This window comes from Scomber japonicus, chromosome 20 (genome assembly GCF_027409825.1).
Source record: "Scomber japonicus isolate fScoJap1 chromosome 20, fScoJap1.pri, whole genome shotgun sequence".
NCBI lineage: Eukaryota > Metazoa > Chordata > Actinopteri > Scombriformes > Scombridae > Scomber > Scomber japonicus.
In genome coordinates, this window is record NC_070597.1 from 11,831,091 (window position 1) to 11,854,996 (window position 23,906).

At 38.4% G+C, this 23,906-nt stretch overlaps 1 protein-coding gene across 9 annotated transcripts in view; it reads left to right on the forward strand.

Moving 5' to 3' along the window:
* pax2b (paired box 2b) overlaps positions 1-11,843 on the forward strand; it is a 29,469-nt gene extending 17,626 nt beyond the window's left edge. For 5 of the 9 annotated variants that reach the window (XM_053340893.1, XM_053340886.1, XM_053340890.1 and 2 more), the window contains 4 exons: positions 267-369; positions 8,194-8,295; positions 10,337-10,423; positions 11,703-11,779. In XM_053340893.1, the coding sequence (XP_053196868.1) occupies positions 267-369; positions 8,194-8,295; positions 10,337-10,423; positions 11,703-11,779 (369 nt within the window). Of the gene's footprint in view, positions 1-266; positions 370-8,193; positions 8,296-10,336; positions 10,424-11,702 lie in introns of all 9 variants that reach the window. The other 4 variants (XM_053340887.1, XM_053340885.1, XM_053340888.1 and 1 more) reach the window with 2 other exon arrangements.
* The last annotated feature ends 12,063 nt before the right edge of the window (positions 11,844-23,906 follow it).

The following is a 23,906-nucleotide window of genomic DNA, read 5'->3' on the forward strand; positions in this document are numbered from 1 at the left end:
TCATGATATGCTTGAACAGTCACACACACACACACACATATATATACGCACACACACACACACACATATATGCACACACATATGCACACACACACACACACACACACACACAAACACACACACACACACACACACACACACACAATGCTCTCATACAAATTTATACTTGCGTAGGCCTGTGTGGAGCGCTTAATGGAGGAGGAGAAGGGAGGATTTCCATCTAGGTATTGTTTGGTTGTGTAATGACTCAACTGTCCTTTTCCCAGGCTAATGAGTACTCGCTTCCTGCCCTGAATTCCAGCCTGGACGAAGTCAAGCCCAGCGCCAACCCAGACCTGGGCCCCAGCGTGTCGCAAAGCTACCCTGTAGGTAAGATCAAGTGCCATACAGTACGCCTTTACACTGCCAGGCCACAGCTTCAGCTGAGGGTTTTTTGTACAATGTAAAAGAAAAATAATGCAAAGCATGCTTGTGCAATTGACAAACAATGAGAAATAAAAGCAAACCAAAAAGTTAAGTGTGAAGACTTTTTTAATACCATTTCACTCTGAGCTGAAAAGGTGGTAACGATGATGCGATAAAAGCTTAGCAGCTGTCCTCAGTCTGGTTTTTCGCTGAGCAAGCAGGGCGATAAGCGAGATTGGGAGGGGGTGACTGTTCAGTCACTGCTGGGCAAGGACCTTTGGGTGTCAGTAGATCAGAACTATGACTGTGTATCAGAGCAAGGTCTCGCAAAAAAAAAAAAAAGAAAGAAAGAAAGAAAAAAAGGCCACCATGCAGGACTGACTGCTTGTTGGCTGCCTGCTGCTGCTGTGTTGGTCCTGTGATTTGTACGCCGGGAGACAGTTTGTGTGTCTCAAAGCACGAGTAATGTGCCTCGGTAAATACGCTCTGGCATTTCTGCCGCCTAACTTTAACACCATGATCATTTATTTCACCCTGCTGTCTCTCTCCTTCTCCCCCCTCGTTGTCTCCTCTCCTTGTCACAGTTAATGACTGCCTGGCTAATTGAAATATTGTTGCGTTGTTGCCGTGTTATTACCAAGAAGAAGGTTAAGTTTACTGAAAGTTTACGATGACTGTCGGGGGCCTAAGATTAATATACAGATCTTTTATTAAAATTCATATAATTATGCAGCAGCCATCAAAGGCAACGAGTTCTGCGTGGGGGAGGACAGGGTGATTGAAAATTGCACCGACCCCCCTTCTCAAATGATAGCCAAGCAGTCTTATGAGAAAAGAAAGGGCCCTTTTCTCATTAATATGTGGGAGGTAGATTTCCCTGTAAGAGGAGGCCTCCTGAGAAGAAAGGTGTGTGTTTGCCCTTTGTGCATTGATGGCCCTCTGAAAACAGGCCTGCTTCTACAGGCAGCTTTGTTTGCCCTTTTGATATTTTCTCTACAGTAAGGGTCTTCTTACAGTGGCAAAGACACATGTAGAGGAAAGATGGGATTGTACGTGTATCAGTGTGTGTGCATCTGTGTGTGTTTGCATATGAAAAAAGTACATTACTTGCTTTTGTATTAGTAAATAAGTTTATGTCATGTCTTTTCTTTTGGTGGATCTCATTGGAGGCAGAGAAATAAAGCATACAGAGGTCAAACTAATGAACAAATATCACTCTGACTTCCACTTGGTAATTAGTATTTGGTTAGTGGCTCCTCTGCTTGGTTTTCCCTCAGCGCCTGTGTGGATAATAGGTGATATTCAGGTGTGTGGTCTCTCTAATGGCTGAGTATTACAGTTTACTTGCCAGCGATAAGCCTACCAGAGGAATTTTAAGCCATGCAAAAAGTAGTAAATTATCTGCAGTATTTAGGCCGAGATCCAATTTCAAATTAATTGTGCCTTTACGGGGGAAAGAACTGGAGATTATGTTCATCCTTAAAATGTTTTCGAACACCAATTAAAACGCCTGCAGTTATTGATCTTGTTGATTTTATGCCTTTGAATTTGCATAATCTATTATAAATGAATGATTCATGAAGTGCTCATTGCCAGAGATTGGGATTCTCAGTGAACTGAAAGACTTGAGAGATAGAAATCTTTTGTGTCCTCTGCTTATCCTATTAAGGCTCAAAAGTACCTGCAAAGCAGGCTCAAATAAGAAAGGGATTTAAGGGCATTGTGCACATCATCGAAATTCAGAGGCAAGAAGCCACTTCCATTAAAACAGCTTTTTTTCTCTCTCCCTCTCCTCCACATTAATGCTGTATTACCTGCTAAATAGTCCCTCTTACCCCATAAAAACACCAAAGGGTTCCATGAATATGTGGATAGGACAATTACATATTGTGAGGTAATTTCTATTGTTGATATGGGAAGTAATTTCTTTGATGAATTCCCTTCGAGAGATGGATTTCATCTCAAGTGCTTCTTATTCTTGTTCATTCGAACTGCTTAAAATTCAAATAGTGTGAGCCTTGGGTGAATTTATGAATAGCAGAAGGAGGAGCTGAGAACTTTTTGTGTATTTTGAGAAATAAATGGAGAGATGGCCTTGATACAGCCAATTGTCCACCATTTCTATGAAGAGTTTCTGTATTTCCTGAAATTAGTCGAAGCCCACCTGTTTTCTTGATGATGCTTCAGACTTAAGAGCCATCCAGAGCACTGAGCCAATTCCCTTGAGCATTCAGTGGGAGTTTTACACATCTCCACTCAGTGCATACTGAAGACTCTTTAAACATATTCCCTGCTGGGCCTGTTAATGGAGGCCTCCAAGGGCTTAAAGCCCCTGTGTCAATGACACTTCTCCTCCTCAAGCAGCTGCATGTGTACACTCCTCTATCCCTTCATGTTATTCTTCTAAACAAAAAGGTTGAGTATACAAGTATCCACACTTAACATTCAATTAAGGTGATGGAGTGAGTGCTCTCAGGGTGAACTACACAGAAAGTATCAAGACCTGCCGTTGTGCTGTGAGCAGCGAGCAACGATCAGACAGCGAACCTGCCGTCAGTGGTGTGGCCTCGTGACAAACCGCTCGCCTGTCGTCCCACAGGGGGAAATGCAGGCTCCGAAATTAATGCTTATTTCGTCTTCACAAAAGCAAACTAACCTTTGAGCACACATTTGATAATGAATGACTTTCAGCCGGTGTTTGGGGAATTAAAGCAATTTGGCTCTCCAAACATTCTTTACTTAGTTGTAATTAATTAGGGTGCTGAGATTTTTTGGCTTGTGATAAATTGCCCCATTCTGCATATAGCCTAGAAAATGGAGGTCAAAGATTTTTGGTTGTTGTTGTAGCAAACATGAAGGTGTCCCTGTCATGCTAAATTTAATACTCTTGCAAGCAAAAGAGTCAGCCACAAATGACTTTGTTCCTGTGCCAAATAAAGAGAAGGTCACCCTGGTTTTCTGTTTGCTTTAAGAAACTGACTTAATGTTAATTCAAAAGCTGAGCGTTATGTTTCTTGTCACGTTGTTGTGAAGTGAGATAAAAACCCATGAATCTTTGTCTTCTCACAGTGTAATTAAGCGCTGATTGAAGTTATTTTTAGTGGAAAAATGGGTTTGAATTGTATGCCTTAGTTACTTTGAATGGTTCAAATCAAGAAAAGAAGCAACAGTGAGTCACTTGAATACTTTGCTCTCATTCATAAGTTTGTACTTTTGGTCAAATCCTTACAAAAACACAAGTCTGAAACAATCTTGCCTGTATAAATACGACATTTAAGGCGCAGGAAATTCTGTATTTTCAGCTCAGCGGCGACTGTTCTCAAATGAAGACAGAAATCAACAGGCTTTTGTAACAGCAAACCAAAAAATCTTTGAATTGATTTTCACAGAGAAAGAAAAAGAGGGCAGAGGAAAATAAATAGCTTGATTTGCTGGCGTTCAATCTAAGGGGACTGTCAGAGGGAGCAGACAATATAAAGAAGCCCATCTTTTAATGAGAATCTGGACACACATCTCTGTTGTAAAAACAACAAAGGCTAGGAAGCAGCTAATGAGGCTATCATTGCTGTACAGAGAGTTCTCCCAACCAGCGCCTCTCTGAAAGAGGGCTTTAAAGGGGACATAAAGCAACAGTCACAGAGCTGCTGGCAGTCACTGCCAACTGCATCCTGGAATATACGAAAACAGGATCCAACACAGGCTGCGATTATTGTTATCACAGTCAACATGTTATTAAAAAAAGACTGAAGTCAATGCCGAACACTCAGACTGATGCTTGTATTTATTTATCAACTGATTTCTTAGTGGGTAATGGGTAATAATAACCTTTAACTAAACGTATCCAACCTTTTGCTTTTGTTGTGCTTTTTACTAAAATATACCGTCATTTCCGGACTATTAAGCACACCTAAATACAAGCCACACCCACTGAATTTTTAAAGAATATTTATTTTGAACATAAGTACGCCGCACATGTCTATAAGCCGCAGGTGCCTACATTGAAACAAAGGAACTTTACCAGTGTATCTGGTAAATGATCCCACTAATAATGCCTGGATTGTTATCAAACTTCTACAATAGTACAAATAAGCTCTTTACTCATAAATCAATTCATTGGAAAGTTTGTAAGTACACCAGGAGTTTATTAAAATAAACACTTACCTGATGGCTTTTACTCTGCTGCTACTGCTAAAACTGTAAACATTGTCGAAATATCGTGCGACCACATGGTATTTCAGTGATCACGTGATATTTAGACGATCCATAAAAAATTAAAGCTGCAAGGTTCAAAGCGTGGGAACAAAGTAGCGGCTTATAGTCGGGAAATTATGGTATACAGATTTTTATTCTCAAATAATGTTCAAAATGACCAAAATGGGTGTTTTATTGATGCTATTCAAGGTTAGAATGAGGATTGAAGCCTCCAATGAAGGTTAAGTTGAGTGGACTATATTGACACTTTGATCCAATACACTGGATCAGCATCAGGGCTAATATTGATTAGGTATTGTCTACAAGTGAACGACCCAATGCAAAGATGCAAATGTGTGAAACTTTTAGAGAAGCATAATTAAAATGTGTACAATTCTTCATGGAATCTGGTATAGGAGAGCGTAAACTTATATTTAAGAAGTCATGTGTAGTTATAGCCTCTAGATTGATCAGTGGGATAATCCGATTTTGAATGAAAGACGGAAAAAAATCTGAATCAGAATCTGTATTTACGGTGTAAAAGTAGAGGGAAAATGTGATTTGTTCACCTCCAGTTAACGTAAAAACTTCTTTGGTCAAAATAGCATTCCTGGCAAGAAACCACATGTTCAGTAAAAGCAATAAAATGTTCATGATTTATTTAATCTGTTTGAACCGGGTTAATGAAGAGATAACAGTATTTACTTTTATTAAAATTGCGCAACTGCTGTAGCTGCTGCCATTATAATGAAGAAAAGATTGGGTCAGTGTTTGCTGAGACAGTTAGACAATAGTCACCAATGTCTTCACACACACACACACAGACACACAATGGCCTCACCCCTGCTGGACCCCCCACCTACAGTACTCCCACGGCTTCCTTTGACTTATGTGCACTGGCTTGTGGCTAACTAATTCTTATTATAAATGAAAGGTCCGACATGACCTCACTCTTCTCTGTAAAGCTCTTTAACTCTGCAGCTCCTCGACTCACAGCACTTTAACCAAAAGACACATCTCACCAGGTCTCATACAATACAGCCACCAGCGCTGAGGCTTGCTAATAATAGAAAACAGTCGGTCATTACAACATAAGACCGAATCATTTCTCTTTCATACAGTTCATGACCACAAATGTAATTAATGTAATATTTTACAGCTTTAGAGTTTACTTTGTGACGTTGAACAAAATCTCATCTGAGCTGGACTAAGATATGGACACTTTTTCTGATGGTGAAGTGAAAATTGCACATTAAAAATAAAATATTTTGGATGAAATATCCATTGGTGGAAGAGGTTTTCAGACCAAAAAGTTGCATTAGTAATAATACTGCAATGTAAAAATTTTCATTACAACTCCTTATTGCAAATAAAACTGCAGAAACTCTTTATGCAGAATTACCCCTTTCAGAGCATTATTATGACTGATGCTTTAACCTGTAATCTACACTTTGATGGTTTAGCAGGTCAGGGTGGAGCTAATTTCATTCTTCTTCTATAAATGTGCACCATATTTTATTAGAATATCTAATTTTGTGTATGTGAAACTTAATCTACAATGTAATTTTATGTATAGGATACATTTAATGGAGTAAAAAGTACAGTATTGTTGAAATGTGTCCGTATAGAAGTAAAAGTATATTTTTAAAAAAATCCTGATGCTCTAATCAAATTTCAGTATTTTTGCATGTGTGTAGATGATTTTACGTCAAACATCAGTGTAGTCACACAATCTGAAATATCTTATTGGCTGGATTTTTCCTTTGTGTCTGTGACTGTATAAAATCTATGTATGATGCATATATAGTATAACAAACCACATGCTACTGTGTCTCTCATTTTGCCTCTTTATGTGTCTCTCCTCCATCTATCATCCCCATACATTAAGAAAGAGCCATAAGAGACTCCCATCACTCCTTTCACCCCCACTTCCTCCTCCTCCTGGTCTGGGTCTTATGCACCTCCAGGCCTGCCACCCTGCCTTTCCACCTGCCGTTTTACTCCCCAGGTCTTTAGGATCATGTACTTCAATAGCCAGAGGGCTTATTCATTCACCCTCAATTAAACATAGAAGTTTCTCCTGATATTCTTCATGCATGAATTGGATTTTTTACATCAATATCTAAATTTGCTTGTGGTTTATGCTCTTGTTAACAATGCTAATTGGCAGCATGGTTTTCGATATTTGGTAAGATGTGTTTTGCACTTTGGAGGGATGGTAAATTGTAGCAATAATGTTGTAGTGTTTTAGAGTTAGATTCAATTGGAGGTGTCACAAACACTTCAAACTGAAAACTGTGTGTGATGCAGTCTGCCAAACAATAAAAATAGAGGGGAAAAAAGCTTTCTGAACAGTTTAAAATAGTTATTTTTGCAACTAGGTGCATTTTATGTCATATAAGATGAAAAAAGTAAACCTGCACACAGTTCTACACTGAAAAAAGTACCACAACCAATAAAACAAGAACCCACCAGGAAGTAGATTCCTTAAGAGCAGGAGAAATGATCATAATAATGTGTTTCGAGGTGGTTGGGAGTTGCTTTGTATTCCTGCATTTTCTGTATCATGGCAACAACACGGACAACTGATGTTTTGTGGCGTTGTGTTGCATATTGTCCATCAGTTCCTCATCAAAGCTCCATCGGTAGATGATTTTTCCATTGAGTCCAAATGGCCCTCACAACTACAATATAGCAGGGGCCTCTTGTACCCTGGCCCCTGCGCAGATTGGGGTTACATGCCATAGTCCAAACATCCCCATGGCGAGCGAGGACGACCCAACCGTCACTCTCAATTACAGAGCTGAATATCTGCAGCCAGGATGATGACGCTCTGCAGAGGGGCCAGCGTGCTCACTCTTAACAGCTACAAAGCCCTTACAGTATTTAGGAAAGTTTCAGCACTGTTATGACGAGATATATTTATGCGAGCAGCAGCAGTGATCTTGTTTTCAATTCACCTGTGAAAGGCAGGCTGAGGCTCCCTGGTGTTAAGTAACAGCTTTAAATGACACCACATTCTGAGAAACGTTTGGCCCGGGCAGGTCGAGTAACTAATCGAGTTGTCGTGCTGACTGACTTGTGGTGGTGGTGATGAGTCATGATGTCGACTGTGAACAGTGGTGTGATGGTGTTGTGTATGCGGTGTGTTGTCGACAAGAGCTCATTTGCATTTTAAGATGAAACACTAAGAGCTGAAATAAAAAAAAGTAACGAGGTACATTTAAAGTATTGTATTTACATGCATTTTAAGACAATTATATTTTGAGTATTTCCCTTTTTGTACTACTTTATATTTCTACTGCACTACACTGTGGGAGAAAATATTGTACTTTTTACTAAATTACATTTAAGTTATTTGTGATTTTCCAGATCAAGATATAAAATAATTAATACAATTTATTAGCTACAACAACCCTGCTGAGTTTGCACTATTTTTTTTAATAGCTGTTATTCATCTTTTGTGCAGCAGCTCCAGGATTTAACTCTCAGCTATATCATCCTTAAAGCCATAACATTAAAGTAAAAACTTTAAGTTTAAAACTAGCAGCACGGATGACGTATGTTTTTTGTATTTGCCTTGTTTTGTCTCTCCAGGTCGGGACATGGCCAACACAACCTTACCTGGATACCCCCCTCACGTTCCCCCTACAGGCCAGGGCAGCTATCCGACCTCCACGCTCGCTGGAATGGTTCCTGGTGAGTGAGAGACAACGTCACTGCTTCACATTGTCATTAGGGTCTATTTAACAGGTGGCCTTGCTCTCAAAACGAACACGTGTCCCAGCTATAGAAGCAGAGTGAGGAGACTTTAGCGCCAAATTACACAGAGAAGCGATGAATATTGACCTGCGGGGTAAAAAAGCACACACATCCGTATATTACCTCTGTGTGTATGATTGGATTAGACAGGCTGAATAAGTGATCAGAGGCAAGGGAGAGGACAGTCGCTCTCCCTTCCTTCCTACTTTCCTCTATGCCTTATTGGCTCATTATCTCCCTGCGTTGCCGTTCTCACCGTCCGTCGATAAACAGCACTACCAGCCCTCCCCAGCCTCTGTACTCCAGAGCATATCCCTTTTCCCCTCCTCTACTTAACCTGCAGTTCAGGTTCACAGCAAACAGTTAAGGGTCAAAAGGCAGAGGCATGGGAGCCCAGTAAATATTCAAATCACTGTCTCTCTGAGGAGGTCAGGCTTGTGTTTCACTGCCAGGAACAGGGCAGGTGACGCGTTTTTTGGTGCTGTTCAAGCTCCAGCATCGCCACACACTTTTTCACCAAAACACAGCTGGCATTCTGCCTTGATGTGATTAAACCACACGGATGGGGAAACCAGTCGAGTGTGTGCTGTGTTAGCATATCATTTAGCAATCACAAAACCCATCACAGGCTCTGGCTGGTTCTCTTTTCCCCATTATAAAGAGCTGTGATGACGGGTTTCATTATCACCTCGGACCAGGAAGGTTATATTTACTGTACCATTTGTTTTGTCTGTTAGTTGGCAAATAATTGAGAAAACCTCCAGTTTTCAGAACAGATGTCACTAAAACTTGGCACAAAATAGAACATAGAACAAGGAGCGAGTGCTTTTGTGAAGAATGTATTTCGTCTTATTTGTACAGATTTTGTAGATCTCAGATACAACTGAGGTGGATTAAATTTTAAATAATTAAGTTATATTATATAATTTTAGTGAACTGACCCTTTAAAATAACAAGATGCAGCAAGATTTTCATTTCTATTATCAATTTTAATTTTAAAAATCTGGCACATAATGCAGATGTGGGTCCAGAAAACACATTCCGGTATTAAAACTGCACATTTAGCGTCATTTTTCTATTTAAATGGAGCAAACAGTGGATCTATTTGAGTGTGAGTGTTTTCTAGTTCTGCTTCTGTTATTAAACTTTACATTTGTTTGATTTAACAGCTACCAGTAAAAACAAAAAGGAGATGTGGTAGCATCCCAGTGGCTGTGCAGTCAAGATTTGCTTTTGGATTTTGACTTATAAAACTGTTAAATCATGTGGGCGGAAAAGCGTCAAGTCAAACATACTTTTACTTTCCATTTGTTTGTATGTGGCACAAAGCAAAAGATGAGGGCCTTAATCCCATGGCTTGTGGTTTTGTGTCACAACCCATTCATCCTATACACAACCACTAAGATTTAGTGACAGGCGCAAACACTGTTAAAGCAAAGCCATTTCTCACCAGCTTCATATAAAATAGCCTTTATTGTCTCATAAAGGAAAGAAACGTGTTGAACCAACAGCAGTGCTCACTGACATGCTCCAAGTTACTTCCCTTGCAATGAAATTCTGTTGCACCAAAACAGCAGAGCTCAGATTGGAGGGGATCAGATTGGAGACGTTAAAATTCCTCCAAGAAAGGCTGCAGGATTTATTGCAGTATATCAAAAAATGTATGCATGAAACTGTTTATTACCACTTGCTATTTATTAGACCGGTTTGGAATATACTGGAGGAAGAAGAATGGGTAGATATCCATAAATGGGACAGGGAAAGCCGCCTTCAGTGTCACATCCTGTATTGTTCAGTGTTGCATAACTTAAGTGAAATGAAAAAGAAATAAATTACTTGCTTGACTGGTCGCACATCGATGACTATCATTTTCCCCCTCAAATTGCATCCTGTTTTGAATGATGAGAAATGACTGCATGTGAAGGGGTAATGGTTTGACGCATTGAAATGCTAATTGATTTGTTGTTTTGTTTTGCAGGGAGTGAGTTTTCGGGGAACCCCTACAGTCATCCACAGTACACAACCTACAATGAAGCCTGGCGATTCAGCAACCCAGCATTACTAAGTGAGTATTGAGTGACAAACTGGAGAACGATTCATTGACCGTTAGCTAAGTGCCTCCCCTGAACAGAGATTAACCAGTCTCTATTTTCTAGGTTTTCCAAAAAAGAAAACATGTCCATGCTTGTTACTCTCAAAATCTAAGGAGCACATGATTAATCGCCTCTATTATTTTTGTGGAGTTACAGGTTATGTAAACAAAAGAAAAACCATCTGTCCTGAATGCTATCAGAGTTTAAGCTAACGTTAACAGCTCCTTGTTGTTCTTTATTCTGTTTCAAGAAGTTTATGCTCCAGCAACTCCAACTAATAATGCCACTTAAGATAGCATTACGTTTCCCACACACATTAGTTATAAGTCATCCTAAAAAACTGCTTTTCCTGTCATGTTACAAATGAAAACATAGCCTAAAACAGAATAACCAACTAGTGTTGTGTTAGAATTAATTACCACTCTGATCTTTATTTTTCATATCATACTTATAAAGACTGCTTTGCAATACAAGAACATTTGTCTTTTATTTAAATGTCTTCTTCATGGATCATCTACTAACTAGGATGCTAACTGCCTGTTAACATCTTTAACCTGGTTTTTTAACACAATATCAATATCATTTAAGATTATCACTCTAAAAGGAGTCGGCTGGGGGAAAAAATGTAAAAAAAAGTCATTCAGAAATAGCACTTTCTGAATACTCATGGAGCTAGTGCTTGCTTAATTAGCTACCTGCCAACAAAATCATTTCAAAATCAACAGTTTCTGACTAAAAATCACATGCTTGCTTTTGTCTGCCTCTGGCTGAAATCAGAGACCTATTGTTTAAAAAAAATATCCTGGGTTTAAATATGCAACCATCATCATTTCGAACATATTGAGTAAAAGAAGTTTTCCATGAAGCTCAACGCATTCACCAAAGAAAAGAAAAAAAGAGAAGAGGCTTTATCTAATATTAATGACTTTGGAATCTCATGAGAAAAGTATATTGTAATTGGAAGACAGTTTTCATGTAATTATAAGATAAAGATCTTGTAATAATCTGAAACTTTGCTTTTAATTCCTGCGTGGTTTGAGACACTGGTAGTTTTGGGTAATGTGGATGATGTTATGATCTTGTAATTATGAGATAGCAGGTCATAATTAAGTGTGTCTGTACTTGTCTATATAATATAATGTGTAAAACAGCCATCTACCAATTCCATTACACTGATAATACATTTTGCTAGAAGTTGGTCAACTTTATTTGTTGTTGTTTCAAATGGTTCGTTCTTCTGTTAACTTTCAGGTTCCCCTTATTATTATAGTGCCGCATCGAGAGGCTCCGCCCCTCCCACTGCTGCCACTGCCTATGACCGTCACTAGTTACCATGGAAACCAAATCAACCTGCAGGACCATGGCCTCAGCCTCCATATTGCCCCGGTGTGAGCGGCATGGTCCACTGGACACTGAGCAACTGCGCATAAAATGTTCCCGGCTCACACAATGAGAAACTTAACGTTTTTTGGGGATTCTAGACGACTTCTCTCCTCTCAGCTTTTTTTTTTTTTTTTTTTTTTTTTGGACCTTCAAAGCCAAAAAAATAAATAAAATAAAAAAATCTCCAAGACATCATCAAGAGACACTGAAAGATGCAACACATATGATGAAAACTGTTTGGAACTGCAGTGGTTTCAAAAAATAAGGAGGAAAAAAAAAAAAAGAGAAAAAGACTGAAAACAAAAAATATCCAGAATTCATTTTCCCCGTGTTGCAGTGTCACAGTTTCATCCCATCTTGGATCAATACTGTACATTCCTTTTCTTGACGGCTCTCAGCAGAGACGCTGTCCGGAGCTTAAAATGTAGCAGCAGCCCTTTTTTTTTTTTTTTTCTCTCCCTTTTTCCAATTGTTTCCCTCTCTCAATTCAAATGGCAGCGCAGTGAGATCAGAGGAGATTAGCAGCAGCACATGCAGGCTGTGGAAGACTAACATTGTTTTTATCCATCTCAACAGTCACCGACCAAACATCCAGCATGAGTAAACCGATCGCTTTGATGCCATGAGAAGATTAAGACATGTTCTCTGTGATACACAATCAAGATGTAAAAATGAAAATGAAATAAATAAAGAAACATCAGTTTGAAAATAGAGGGAGCCATGACAGTATATCACTATGGCCCACTATTTGCAAGATTTCAAGAAACTAGTAAATATATTCTTAAAATGATTTTTTTATTTCATTTTTATAATTCGTAATGACTAAACTGCAGACTGCTTGGCTAGTGTTTTACTATTTCTTATTTGTCAGGATACAAGAGGTCATCAGGCAAAACCTTGTTGTGTTTTTTGTTAATTTTTTGCACTATTTTTGGAGGGTTTGCAACACTGGAGCGTTATTATGCAGAAAACGGCGATGCATATTTGCTTTACAGCATTTCACGAAACTGACTTTAAGTCTAATAAGTTTCAGTCTGGAAAGGCACTTACAGTTTCACAGGCTGTTCAGTTTTTATTTTTTAATTTTTTATTGTAATTCAAGGCCCATCATGTCACATTTGCCTTGACATGCACTACTACTGTATGTTCTCACAGCTTGCATTGTGTTTTTTTTATTTAAGTTGATTAAGTCTTTGGCATTCAACCAGAGAAAAGGATCTAACAGCCATCCCAAGTTAAAAAACCAGTATCATCATTTGCCTAGTTTGATGCCAGAAGCGTCCAAATTCACCCTGATAGATGATTCTGACGACTCCAATAGCGTCAAAAAGCAGGGCAACGATTTCAGCTATAATGCCTTAAACAGCTCCCTCACATGTTTCAGGCCAAGTCATTTCTTTGAATCAAGCTGGAACTATGGTTTCTTCATCTGTCAAGTGAATGTATTTGCATTTGCCAAAGACTTAGTTCTCCTCCATGTTTATTTACAGGCCGCCTATATGCATCATGAGAGCAGTATTATTATTATTATTATTATTATAATTATTATTATTATTATTAGGAAAAACCCACATTGCTCATGAGGAAAAGTATATGTATAAATTCTATGCAGTGCAGAGATGGTCATCATATGCATATTCAGCTGTAAACCTAAAGGTAGGTGGAGTTTATTTAATGTTATGTTATTTACAAATTGTTCATTTGTAGAAGGGTTTTTTGTGTGTGATGTGAAGACACTTCTCTGTAAATACAGTAAGAAAAAATGTCTTACATGTTCATGGGTATTATCACTTTCATTATGCTGGTCACACTTGTACAATAATAAAAGTGTCTGAAATCTTTTACGCAAAAAAAACAACCCAACAGGCTGCATGGTGTTTCTGACTGTCTGGACTAGAGTTTAGATTAGATTAGTAGATTAGATTGGAGAGAAGATGAACAGACAATATATTCCACTGTTTTATATCATTGTAAATTGAATAGCTTGAGGTTTTGGACTATTGGTCTCACAAAACAAGCGACTTGAAAATGCCAATTTGGACTCCAGGGAATAGTTTTCATTCTTCTATGACATTTTATATCCACATGATTCATTGTTTTATTGAAAAAACAAACAAAAGATGAAAATAATCCTGATTTATGGTCCTAAATACTTCAATTGTAATATCTGATGTATAAAAAAAAATCAATCATAAGCTCAATTTTAACTGATCTGTCACTACATGTAAATCAAGTTAGCTTAAGACTAACACTTTATTTTAACCTTATAGGATAGAAACACTTAACATTTTATAAGAGCATTTTTACTTGTGTATAAACTATTAATTAATGATTGATAACAGTATAACATAGCTAATTACACTTAATGATTACACATGTTACAGATGTTTTTTAGCATATGCTTATATACAGCTGAGAGTTCATTTTTTACCTTTGAAATAGTAGTGGCAAAAAATTCTGAACTCAAGGCTCCACTTACTAGATACTAGCTTTATCTCATGGCATTGTCATGGAAAGTGAAGACATATTTATTAATAAATGCATACTTTATTATTAAATACATGACATGAATACAATTGCTGCACTGTAAAAATATAAATATTAAACATAGTTAATATATACTTCATGTAATTCATATAGTGATTACAGCTGTATTACATTATGTAGTTAATAAGTTAGAATTGTAGACAAACATTTAAAATGCCCTTATATCTGCTTACAATTACATGAGTGTGTTTATACACTGCTTATTAATCTAACTTTAAAAGGGGTTAACATAAAGTATTACATTTCTACAAATCATGGTTGAGATGGCATATAAGTTACTTTCTGAGCATTGGTGGGTATACATATATACATACATAAAACACCATGCTGTAATGAATTCAGGCACTTAATGAGACAGTTTTGAGATAAATGTATTTACTTTTCAGGTATAAAAGATCACATGGTAGAAGGGGACTGCAGTAAGAATGCCTCTGAATGTTTTCTCCATGATTTGGATCACTGAGCAGCACATAAAGTGTTTAACCTCTCCTCGCTTTGTAAAGCTGAATTAATTTTTCTAGCAGTGTGCCTGAATTCAATTTGTGCTAAGTTGCAGTGAGAGATTTATGCATGAAATCCCTCTTAGAGCTTATTTTCACTCTTTCTTCGCTCTGTAATCCCTCCACCACCGCCGCCTTGTATGACTTAGTTATATCATTATTGATTTACAACAAGTGGACACTGTCCTGATTAGCGCTGTGCGATTTGCAAAGGATTTGGGGCCGCGCACCCCGATAAAGCAGCATGTACATTTGAATTGATGTGAAGCAGAATGGGAATGTATAATACAGTAGCTGAGTTCTTCACTTGTTCATTCAGACATTCATATCTGCTCCAAACACTACTTTCAGTCTTGTTTAGTGGCAAAAATGTGAGTTTTACCCTCTGGCCCAGTATGGATATGAGAAGTTTTTTTCTATTCCTCTCTCTCTCTTTTACTATTTCTGTCCTTCTCCTTACACATTTTCCTCCAAATTTCGGCATTGTAAAAAAGGAGAAAATTGGCTCTTCTAAAACGTATAGGGAGCTGAGCTGTTTTTTGGTGCACTCTGATGCCTCTGGGCCCACGAGAAGAGACCCCTTTTTGCTTTGTAATTCAATTTCTCTGCCTGTTGTTTATTTCATAGCTCCCCTGTGATGCATCAAAAGCTGATGTTCTGTCAGCCCCTAACTGTCGTATATATGTTTGTCATTCACAGCCCTTGTTAAAGGAGAAGGGGGGGAAAAAAAAAGAGCTTGACTCTTTTGTCTCCCAAGCTGAGAATTCCCAGAAGCAGAATTATTCTATTTAGATGGAAACTTTTTTTGTCACTTCCCTGTCTAAATTGGCATATCTGGCTCTCTCCTCCAAAACCAATAAACTGTGAACCTGGATGTATCTGTCAATCAAGCTCAAATAGACTGCAGCATGCCAGATGACAACAGCATCCTCCGGAATATAAATATATATTGTTTACCATATATACTGCATAATAGCAGTGGGATGATCTGATTGGCTCTACTCGGTGTCTATCACTGTCTTTGCTCATTAAACATTCAGTTAATGAAGTAAATGAAGAAGAATCAGCTGTCTAAAATGGACTAAATCTAAGTTCACATAAAAGTGTATTTTTGATCCAAAAAAGTTCAACTTGGATTGAAAAAGACATTTTTATTTAAATTTTTAAAAAATAGTTTAGTAATTAAGTTAAATGCCTAAGTGATCGATTTACTGAGCTTTTTATACATGAAACAAATACTTTTTAATTAAATTCTACTATACTTTTTTCTCTCTGTCTAGTTGTGACATTAATGTGATTAGTTCTCTTTGGACCAGCAGTAATTACCCTAATATGCTCTGCATTTCTCCCCTAAGGAATTACTATTCCTCAAAAGTTGAGGACAAAAACATGCACCTATAAAACAAGACTGATGTTGAAAATTTATGATCCATTAAAAAATGTTCATTATTCATTTTTAAGAAGAGGGAGAAATGAAACAGTTTAGGACTTCACACGTGGCAGGATGTATGTTGAAATATAGTTTTGACAGTAATAAGAAACACTTATTTCAAGTATTATAACAGTGAACCTCATCATGCATAACTTCAAACCCACAGTGTCAGATCTAACTGTTGACCTTTTCAAGCTGCTCAACGCTAATACATGCTGACTGAACACTCTCTCTCTCTTTCTCTCTCTGTCTCTCTCTCTCTGTGCGATTTGTACAGTGGTTCTATGAATATGCCGCAGCAACTGAATTATAATTTGGTTACTGGTGTGTCAAATGTACAATAAATCCTCAGGATGTTATCATTTGCAGTGACACGCCAAGACAAGGGGGTGCTGCTGAGGAAATATGAAAATGCATTTCACGTCTTTATACCCGAGTACTGGTTTAGACGCTATGAAAAGAGGGAATGGATCTGCTGCTTTATGTGCTGTATCTAATTGGATATGGCAATATATAATACGATTCTCCAGTATCCATCAATTTCTGTGTTAGACCTGTTTGTATGGCCGTGTCAGTGGGGCAGCCTAGCTTGTTATGATGCCTGAGCAGCAATTATGAGGTAATTTTTGACTCTTGCTGTTTGAGGCCATCCAGGGGATACTTGAGGGGAGGTTCCTAATGAGTAAGCATTGATTGATTGGACATAATAAGTGCCCTGCTTGACTGAAAACGAGTGAGAGGAAAAAGAGGGGAGGAAAGGGGTTCAGGAGGGGTGGGTGGGGATTAGATGCGTCAGAATGGCAGCATATTTCCAAATGAAGCAAATGTCTGTCGATTAGGTCTGTTAGCGTATAGGTGAGCACCAATCCTCTGCCAAAGCCGAGGCCGCTGCCTAGCTGGCTCAGCCCAGAGCCAAACCTCATTTACCCTTCACCAGTAAATAATTACCCTAATGGCTATTGTGTGATACATGATGCAATTAAAGCCTAATGCAATGCGCCTCACTTAGTGAACGTGTCAGGTCCCACGTAACAGGCGCTGGTGGTCCTGGGCGAGCAGGGCTTGCTACCTGACTGGCCAGTAATGGGGATATCCTCCAAAGCAGACAGAAGAGCTCCCTAATCAGCTGGATCTGTCAGCCAGGCGTGTTTGTTTGCAACCGGGGGAGCTGGGAAATATTCAGCGAGAAGTAGGGGAGGGGAGGGGGGGTATAGCAGAATTTGATGCAGGCTACTCCTGTTAGCAGAAAAGAGAATAATAGAAGCGGGGAAGAAGAGAGAGGGCAGAATCATCAACCCCCATCCTTTCCCCCCTGTAACCCCAGCTACTCCTGCAGATCCCCTCCACCCTCGCCTCCTCTCCTTCACCACCACCACCACACTCCCAACACCCCAGTCACTGTCAGGCCAAACACATGATGAATTGCCCTGTCAACAGAATTCATTCAGGGACCAATTAATTCAGCAGAAATGAACTAGAGCCATCAGTCGCTGAAAAACTCAGAGCAAAGAGAGCAAAGTAGCTCTCTTTGGAAGAAAGAGAGACAGTGTGTGTGAGTGTGAGGGAGAGAGAGAGGGAGAATGAGAGAGAGGGTGCCATGGGAGTGCAGTGGAAGTTAGCCTGACAGGAATTGGTCATTTAATGCTTTAGCGCACTGGAGACAGCCCCTGTCATAGAGGAAGCCATGACAGGACTCCCCTGGTACTTTATTTATTAATTATCCAGAGCAGCAAGGGGCATTTAACTGTCTCACTCCAGGCCTGTCAACTCGACTTCTTGTCATTTCCTCTCCATAAACAGGTCCTTTGGAAACAAACCTTGAATCAAAGCAGGAGAAAATGTAATTATTCATAAAGTAAATATTTTTCTTGCAATGGCTGTTCCCTAAAAAAAACCCCACAAAAAAACAAAATCAATCTCCATGCCAAGGAGTGTTTACACGTGTCGCTCCTCTTTAAACATCTAAACACCAAAACTGGCCTCAAGGAAACAATATCTGGGCTTGTGTTGTGTCAGATGCCAGCAGTGAAAAGGCTCCAGTGAGTCAGATCGTGACCTCTTGACATAAAAACAACACAAACACACCTTATCTTATAAACACACACACTGCTGAATAACTATAAATAGCACATGTTTTTAATTCATCCTTAATACTTGTGAGTTATATTGTTGTTCAATGAGCGCTAGAAGTTTTAAAGTCACCATTAGTTACATCACTTTAAAAACTCCATAAATATCCTTTACTGACTTTCTCATCAGTGATAATCTTAACTTCACAACTGCATGTTATCTCTTAACCAACACTACAGTAGCCATAACTTAAATAAAGGGACATTACTCCCAAAATCATAATGACACAAAAATGCAATGGGGACTAACTCATGGCACAGTAATGTATTTTAACATTATGATTATGAACTTCAAATTAACTCTGCAAATCTTTTGAATATGTATTTCAAGGTAATACTGAATGTTTTCTGATATGCGAGGAAGGTATAAAATAGTTTGCATGGCAGAATAAATGGATTAAAGATGGTAAAATAATCAAAAACTGGACTTACGTTTTTATCAATACAATACTATACTTTAACATGACTTTAGGAAAGTTCCCCAACATTTACCTGTTCAACTCAGCACCTTACCTTTCTAGTGTGTTCATTTAATTTAAATGATCTCCTTCACAAGCTGATTACAATTATGTAAATTATAGCTTATTGTACTACTGTATTGCATGGAATGTAAGTCACTCAGAATAAAGATTATCAGATAAATAACATTAAGCTATGATGTTAAGTTGAAGATGTAGACAGGGGAGCAATAGTTTTGACCAGCAGTGCAATAAAATAAATATAAAATAATAAATATAAATAAATGAATATAAAAACAGCACCATAAGGACTTTCACAGAATGCAACAGTGCAGCTATGGTTTTCTCTACTGGAAACTCAATGAGTCTTTAGTTGACCTATTCAGTCAAAAGGTTTGATCTTTCTCTTTTGTGCTGCGTTGATCAGGTGGTAAATATTTGATGAAACCTTTTCTTTAGCACATTATGCATCCCTGTGTAACAGGAGGATGAAGTAGCAGCTGGGAAGCTGCTTATGCCATCAGGTATTCCTTACCAAGAACACACAACAACCCACAGCAAAAACAACAGCTTCACCTTCCCTAAAGGCATTACCAAGCACTTTTATGAGGCAGGAAATACATAGAAACTTCACATGGGAATATGAAATGATGTCTCATCTTATCCTCCTATCATCATGAGAGTCACAACCCTGGAAACAAACACCTTGGAGTGAGTAGATCATCCAAGAAGAGTCTTAAATCCACACAATCGCATGGATGTCACGAGCATAAATTGAGCACCAACATTTAATCTTCTTTTTAAGTTTGAAACAAAGGCGATGAAATCCAGAGGAAGACAGAAATCAAGAGATGTGCTGCAGTATATAATTAATTAAATGAGACTAATTAGGAACATGAGAGCAGGTGCCAGGCTATGGGCTGACAGAACAGACAGCCAGACAACAGGAAGGGGGGGAAAAAACCTATGGGTAAGGGGTGTAACGTGACAAGAGGAGGGACAAAGCAACTTTCTGTGTTTTGTCACATGAAACCTCCAAGGAATATATGTGACAGAAACTGTAGACCCAGACGCCATGGGGGTCTTTCCCTTTGTTTAAGACAGATTTTCATTTTGCCAATTTGAGGTTGATGCAAGCAAGAGATTTTCCTCCTCATTATTTCTGCGTGTGGACTTTAAAAAAAAAAAAAAAAAAAAGGACAGTACAACTGAGGAGCTAGCATACAAACATGTGTAGTAGCTCACCGGAAACAGCATAGAGATGTCACACATTTAGAAATACTGTGCAAAGAACTCAATGATATATTTTTTTGCAAGATAAAACTAATCCCAGCTGACTGGTCTCAGCACCAGAGCCATAACATTAAAGTTATTGATATGAACCACTCTGATACATAAATGATGTATGAATACAGGAGCGTAAGATACAAGAAAACCTGTATTTTAGACACAAAAAGCACCTCTCATCCTCTTTTTCTTTCAGACTGACGTGGTTCTCAACATTATGGAAAGTCCAGCTTGTGCAGCCAGAGATGCTCAGAAGGGGCATCAGCCTATTTTATCACAATTTGCTCACTAACCAGTTACAAATGTGGCATGTGATGACAATAATGAGGCTTGATGTCACTTAGCCTTTGGGCCATGTGTGTGGAATAGCAAAGCAGGATGTCAGGGTGCTGCAGGTCCTCCACTCTGGCACTGAGAGGCCTCCTGCACGCGAGGTGACAGACACCTCGGTTAGAGAGAGAGCCGCCTCTCTAACAGCATTATAAATTACTGTAGATCCTATTTGTGTCAGTGGAGGCAAGTGAGGGGAAAATTCAACATCAGCCTATTTATTCATTTACTTATTCCCTGGCTCGGTCCTCAGTGCTGCCGGAGAGCAGCTCTGCTCCGCTCTGCAGTGCCACTCTGCCTCAGAACAAATGCTGTGTGTTTACAGGGACACATGGGCATTTTGTTTTAGAGGCACCGGTGACATCAGAGTCAATCAGGCCAGAACAGGGAATGCTTTACAGGGGAGCCTGAGTTTTTAAACAACCATGAAGTGTAGATACAAATGTAGAAACCTGCTGAAGTGCTGAAATTAATTCCCTCACTGATTTATTTTTTAAGTCATCACACCTGACGAATAGGAAGTTTGTCAGTGTCCTCCAACTCTGAGCTGTGTGCAGTGGTGAGAGAAGTATTCAGATCTTTACTTAAGTAAAAGCACCAATACCACAATGAAAAAATACCATCACAGGTCCTGCAAATCCACCCAACAAAATGAACTTGAGGTATCAAAATCAAAAGTACTGTCAGATAAATGTAGTAGTAGTAGTAGTAGTAGTAGTAGTAGTGCATTCCCACCTGAAATGTATTCATATAAAATGGAAATATTCAGGTAAAGTACAAGTTTAAGTACAGTACTTAGTTACTTTCTATCACTGCTGGTGTGACCAACACATAAACAATGAATCTGGGCTTAGGTTAAGTTCTAGTTTAGTTAAATCTGGTTTAGGAATCTAAAACTTATGTTAGAATTAGTGAAATATCATAATAGTTAACAGAAATAAAGTCAGACAATTTCTTAACCCTAGCATAAACACAGACTCATTCTCTGGCGATAAAATATCACGCTACATCCTGTTTGCTCCCGAGAAGAAGTATATTTCAACAATTGGCTGATGCTGGAAATGTCTCTTTATTTCACATCATTTAACAAGGAAAGCCCTATTGAGATTAAAATGGACAACATAAAACAGATTTCACAACATCAGAATTAAAATGAATTAATGTGGGTATGAAATCATAAAAAAATGCCAATAATACCAATGAAGATCACATCCTAGAAAAAACCCATAGTAGTTTGTTCACAGTAGTGCTCCACAACTATTAAAACAAATAAGATCAAACTAAAACTACTGAACAATAAACTAATGAGAGTCTAATATGAAAAAAATTGACAGACAAAAAGTAGTAAATGAAAGTCTTGGGTTTTTTTTGAGCAGGCTGTGCACTCAGTAAACACCCCTCACCTGACTAAATGTTCAAAACAGGAATGTTAACAGTCCTTACTTTGCGTAATCAATAACAAGTGACAGAGAATGGATTGTGAAAAAAAGTAATTTCCCCCCTAACAATGCCACAAGTGATTTAAATGAACAAAGTGACCACAGCTCGATATGTTTTTGCATGCACCTGTTAATTCGCCCAAAAAAAAAAAGAAAAAAGAAAAAAAAAAGCTAATACAGAAAAAGAGATGGAGCTTTCGTTTAATTATCAAGGGATGGCTAGGACTGTGCATCATCATTAGTTTGACTAAATAGCGTCGGTCAGTGACTCAAGTAGTGGTAAATGGCACAATTAGCAGGCTGAGCAGGGAGAGGTATATTCAATTTGAAAGCCTTCTTTCTTAATCCATCTCCTGTGATCATGAGAAATGCTGAGCTATGGGCTTTTACGCTCAATGACATTAATCAGGTTAATTCTAAGTAAAATGTCAACATTGTAATCAAGAACTAGCGCACTCCGGCAAAACGTAAATGTCTATGGGTGCTAAATTTAAACAGCTTTTATCTTCTCTATTTCCAACTTAATGTTGTCCATGATACTCAAATTCCTCTGGTAGCAACTTGGCACCTTTCCTCCTCAGCTGGGTATATTTGATTAACAGCTAAAAAAAAAAAAAAAAAAAAAAAAGAGAGTGAAGATTACTTTGAAACCTACGTAGCAACCGACAACAATGAATAGCTTAAGTACAGACACCAGGGAGGTGTTGACATGCTTCCTTAACATGAATCTGTTGTTCCTTGTTCTACTTCTCCCAGTGCCCCAGTGCTTAATCCCTCAGTGCACTTGCTCTGTAACCCCAGCAGGTGCAGTGGGAATCTATAAACACAGCTGGTGCGTCTCAGCGTCGAAACTCTCAGATCTACCCTCACCTCGCACCTCATGCCACCGAAACACCCCCTCCTCCCCCCAGTTTACCCAGAATACCACACATAACCCAGATTCACAATGCTGGGTGATTCTTTTATCAGGGCTGCAGGCATAAGGAGGGTTCATGTCAACCAATTATGAGTACTCAGTGTTTCCATCAGGATTTTTAGAAGTTTGTCAGGGTTAAAAAGCCACTACAACAGCTTAAAGACCATCATGGGACACTCTCAGAACTAATGAAATTCCTCTCCGATTAGCACCTTATTAAGGTAAGGTGACCCATAAGACATAATAATTAATAATTGTTGTAATATAAACACATATTCATACATAAACTGAGATACATACTGTTGATAAGCAATAAATATACTTAGAAAAGGAATAACATATCGTTTTGTGGCAGTGTTTTAGGACAAAACTCAATTTTCTTGGCAATGACATGACTAATAACGCCTATATTTCAAAAGAGGAAAATGCTGTATTCATTTTTAGTGCAAAGGAATGTTCATTAAATTGAAGACTGCTAAAGTCAAGTCCAAGACAAAGTCAAAAAAGGTTTGAAACTGAGACAAGACTGATTCAAGACCTAAAACCATGTCTTTGTCAAAAATCTATATGGAGGTTATTATAGATAAAGAGAAATATGGATCTAGCTACATGAGGTCTTGCTCTAACCTTTAAATTTCCAAATAAATCCTCATACAAAAACGGCAATAGGTTGTTTGTCATTGCCCTCCAAATGACCTATATGGGTGTTAAAAAAAAAAGTGATTCATATGAGCGTTTCTGGTCTGACACTGCGATTGTAAAGGTTGTGTAATTTAATTAAAGACTACAGTTCTGGTTGATTTTGAGACACTTGTGGTTAATAACATCTTACTAATACAAGTCCCAGAGTTCTTTCCAAAATTACACATTTATCGATCGCTGGGGGCAGAAAACGTGCTTTGAGGAGCTACTCTGTTCGGCCTTGATGGAAATGTTATCTGTTCTTTATGAATCCCTATAGCTTTACTTATACCCACAAAAATATGTTTAAAGTTGGTGTAATAAGAGAGTAAAAACAGGTTTATGGCACTATC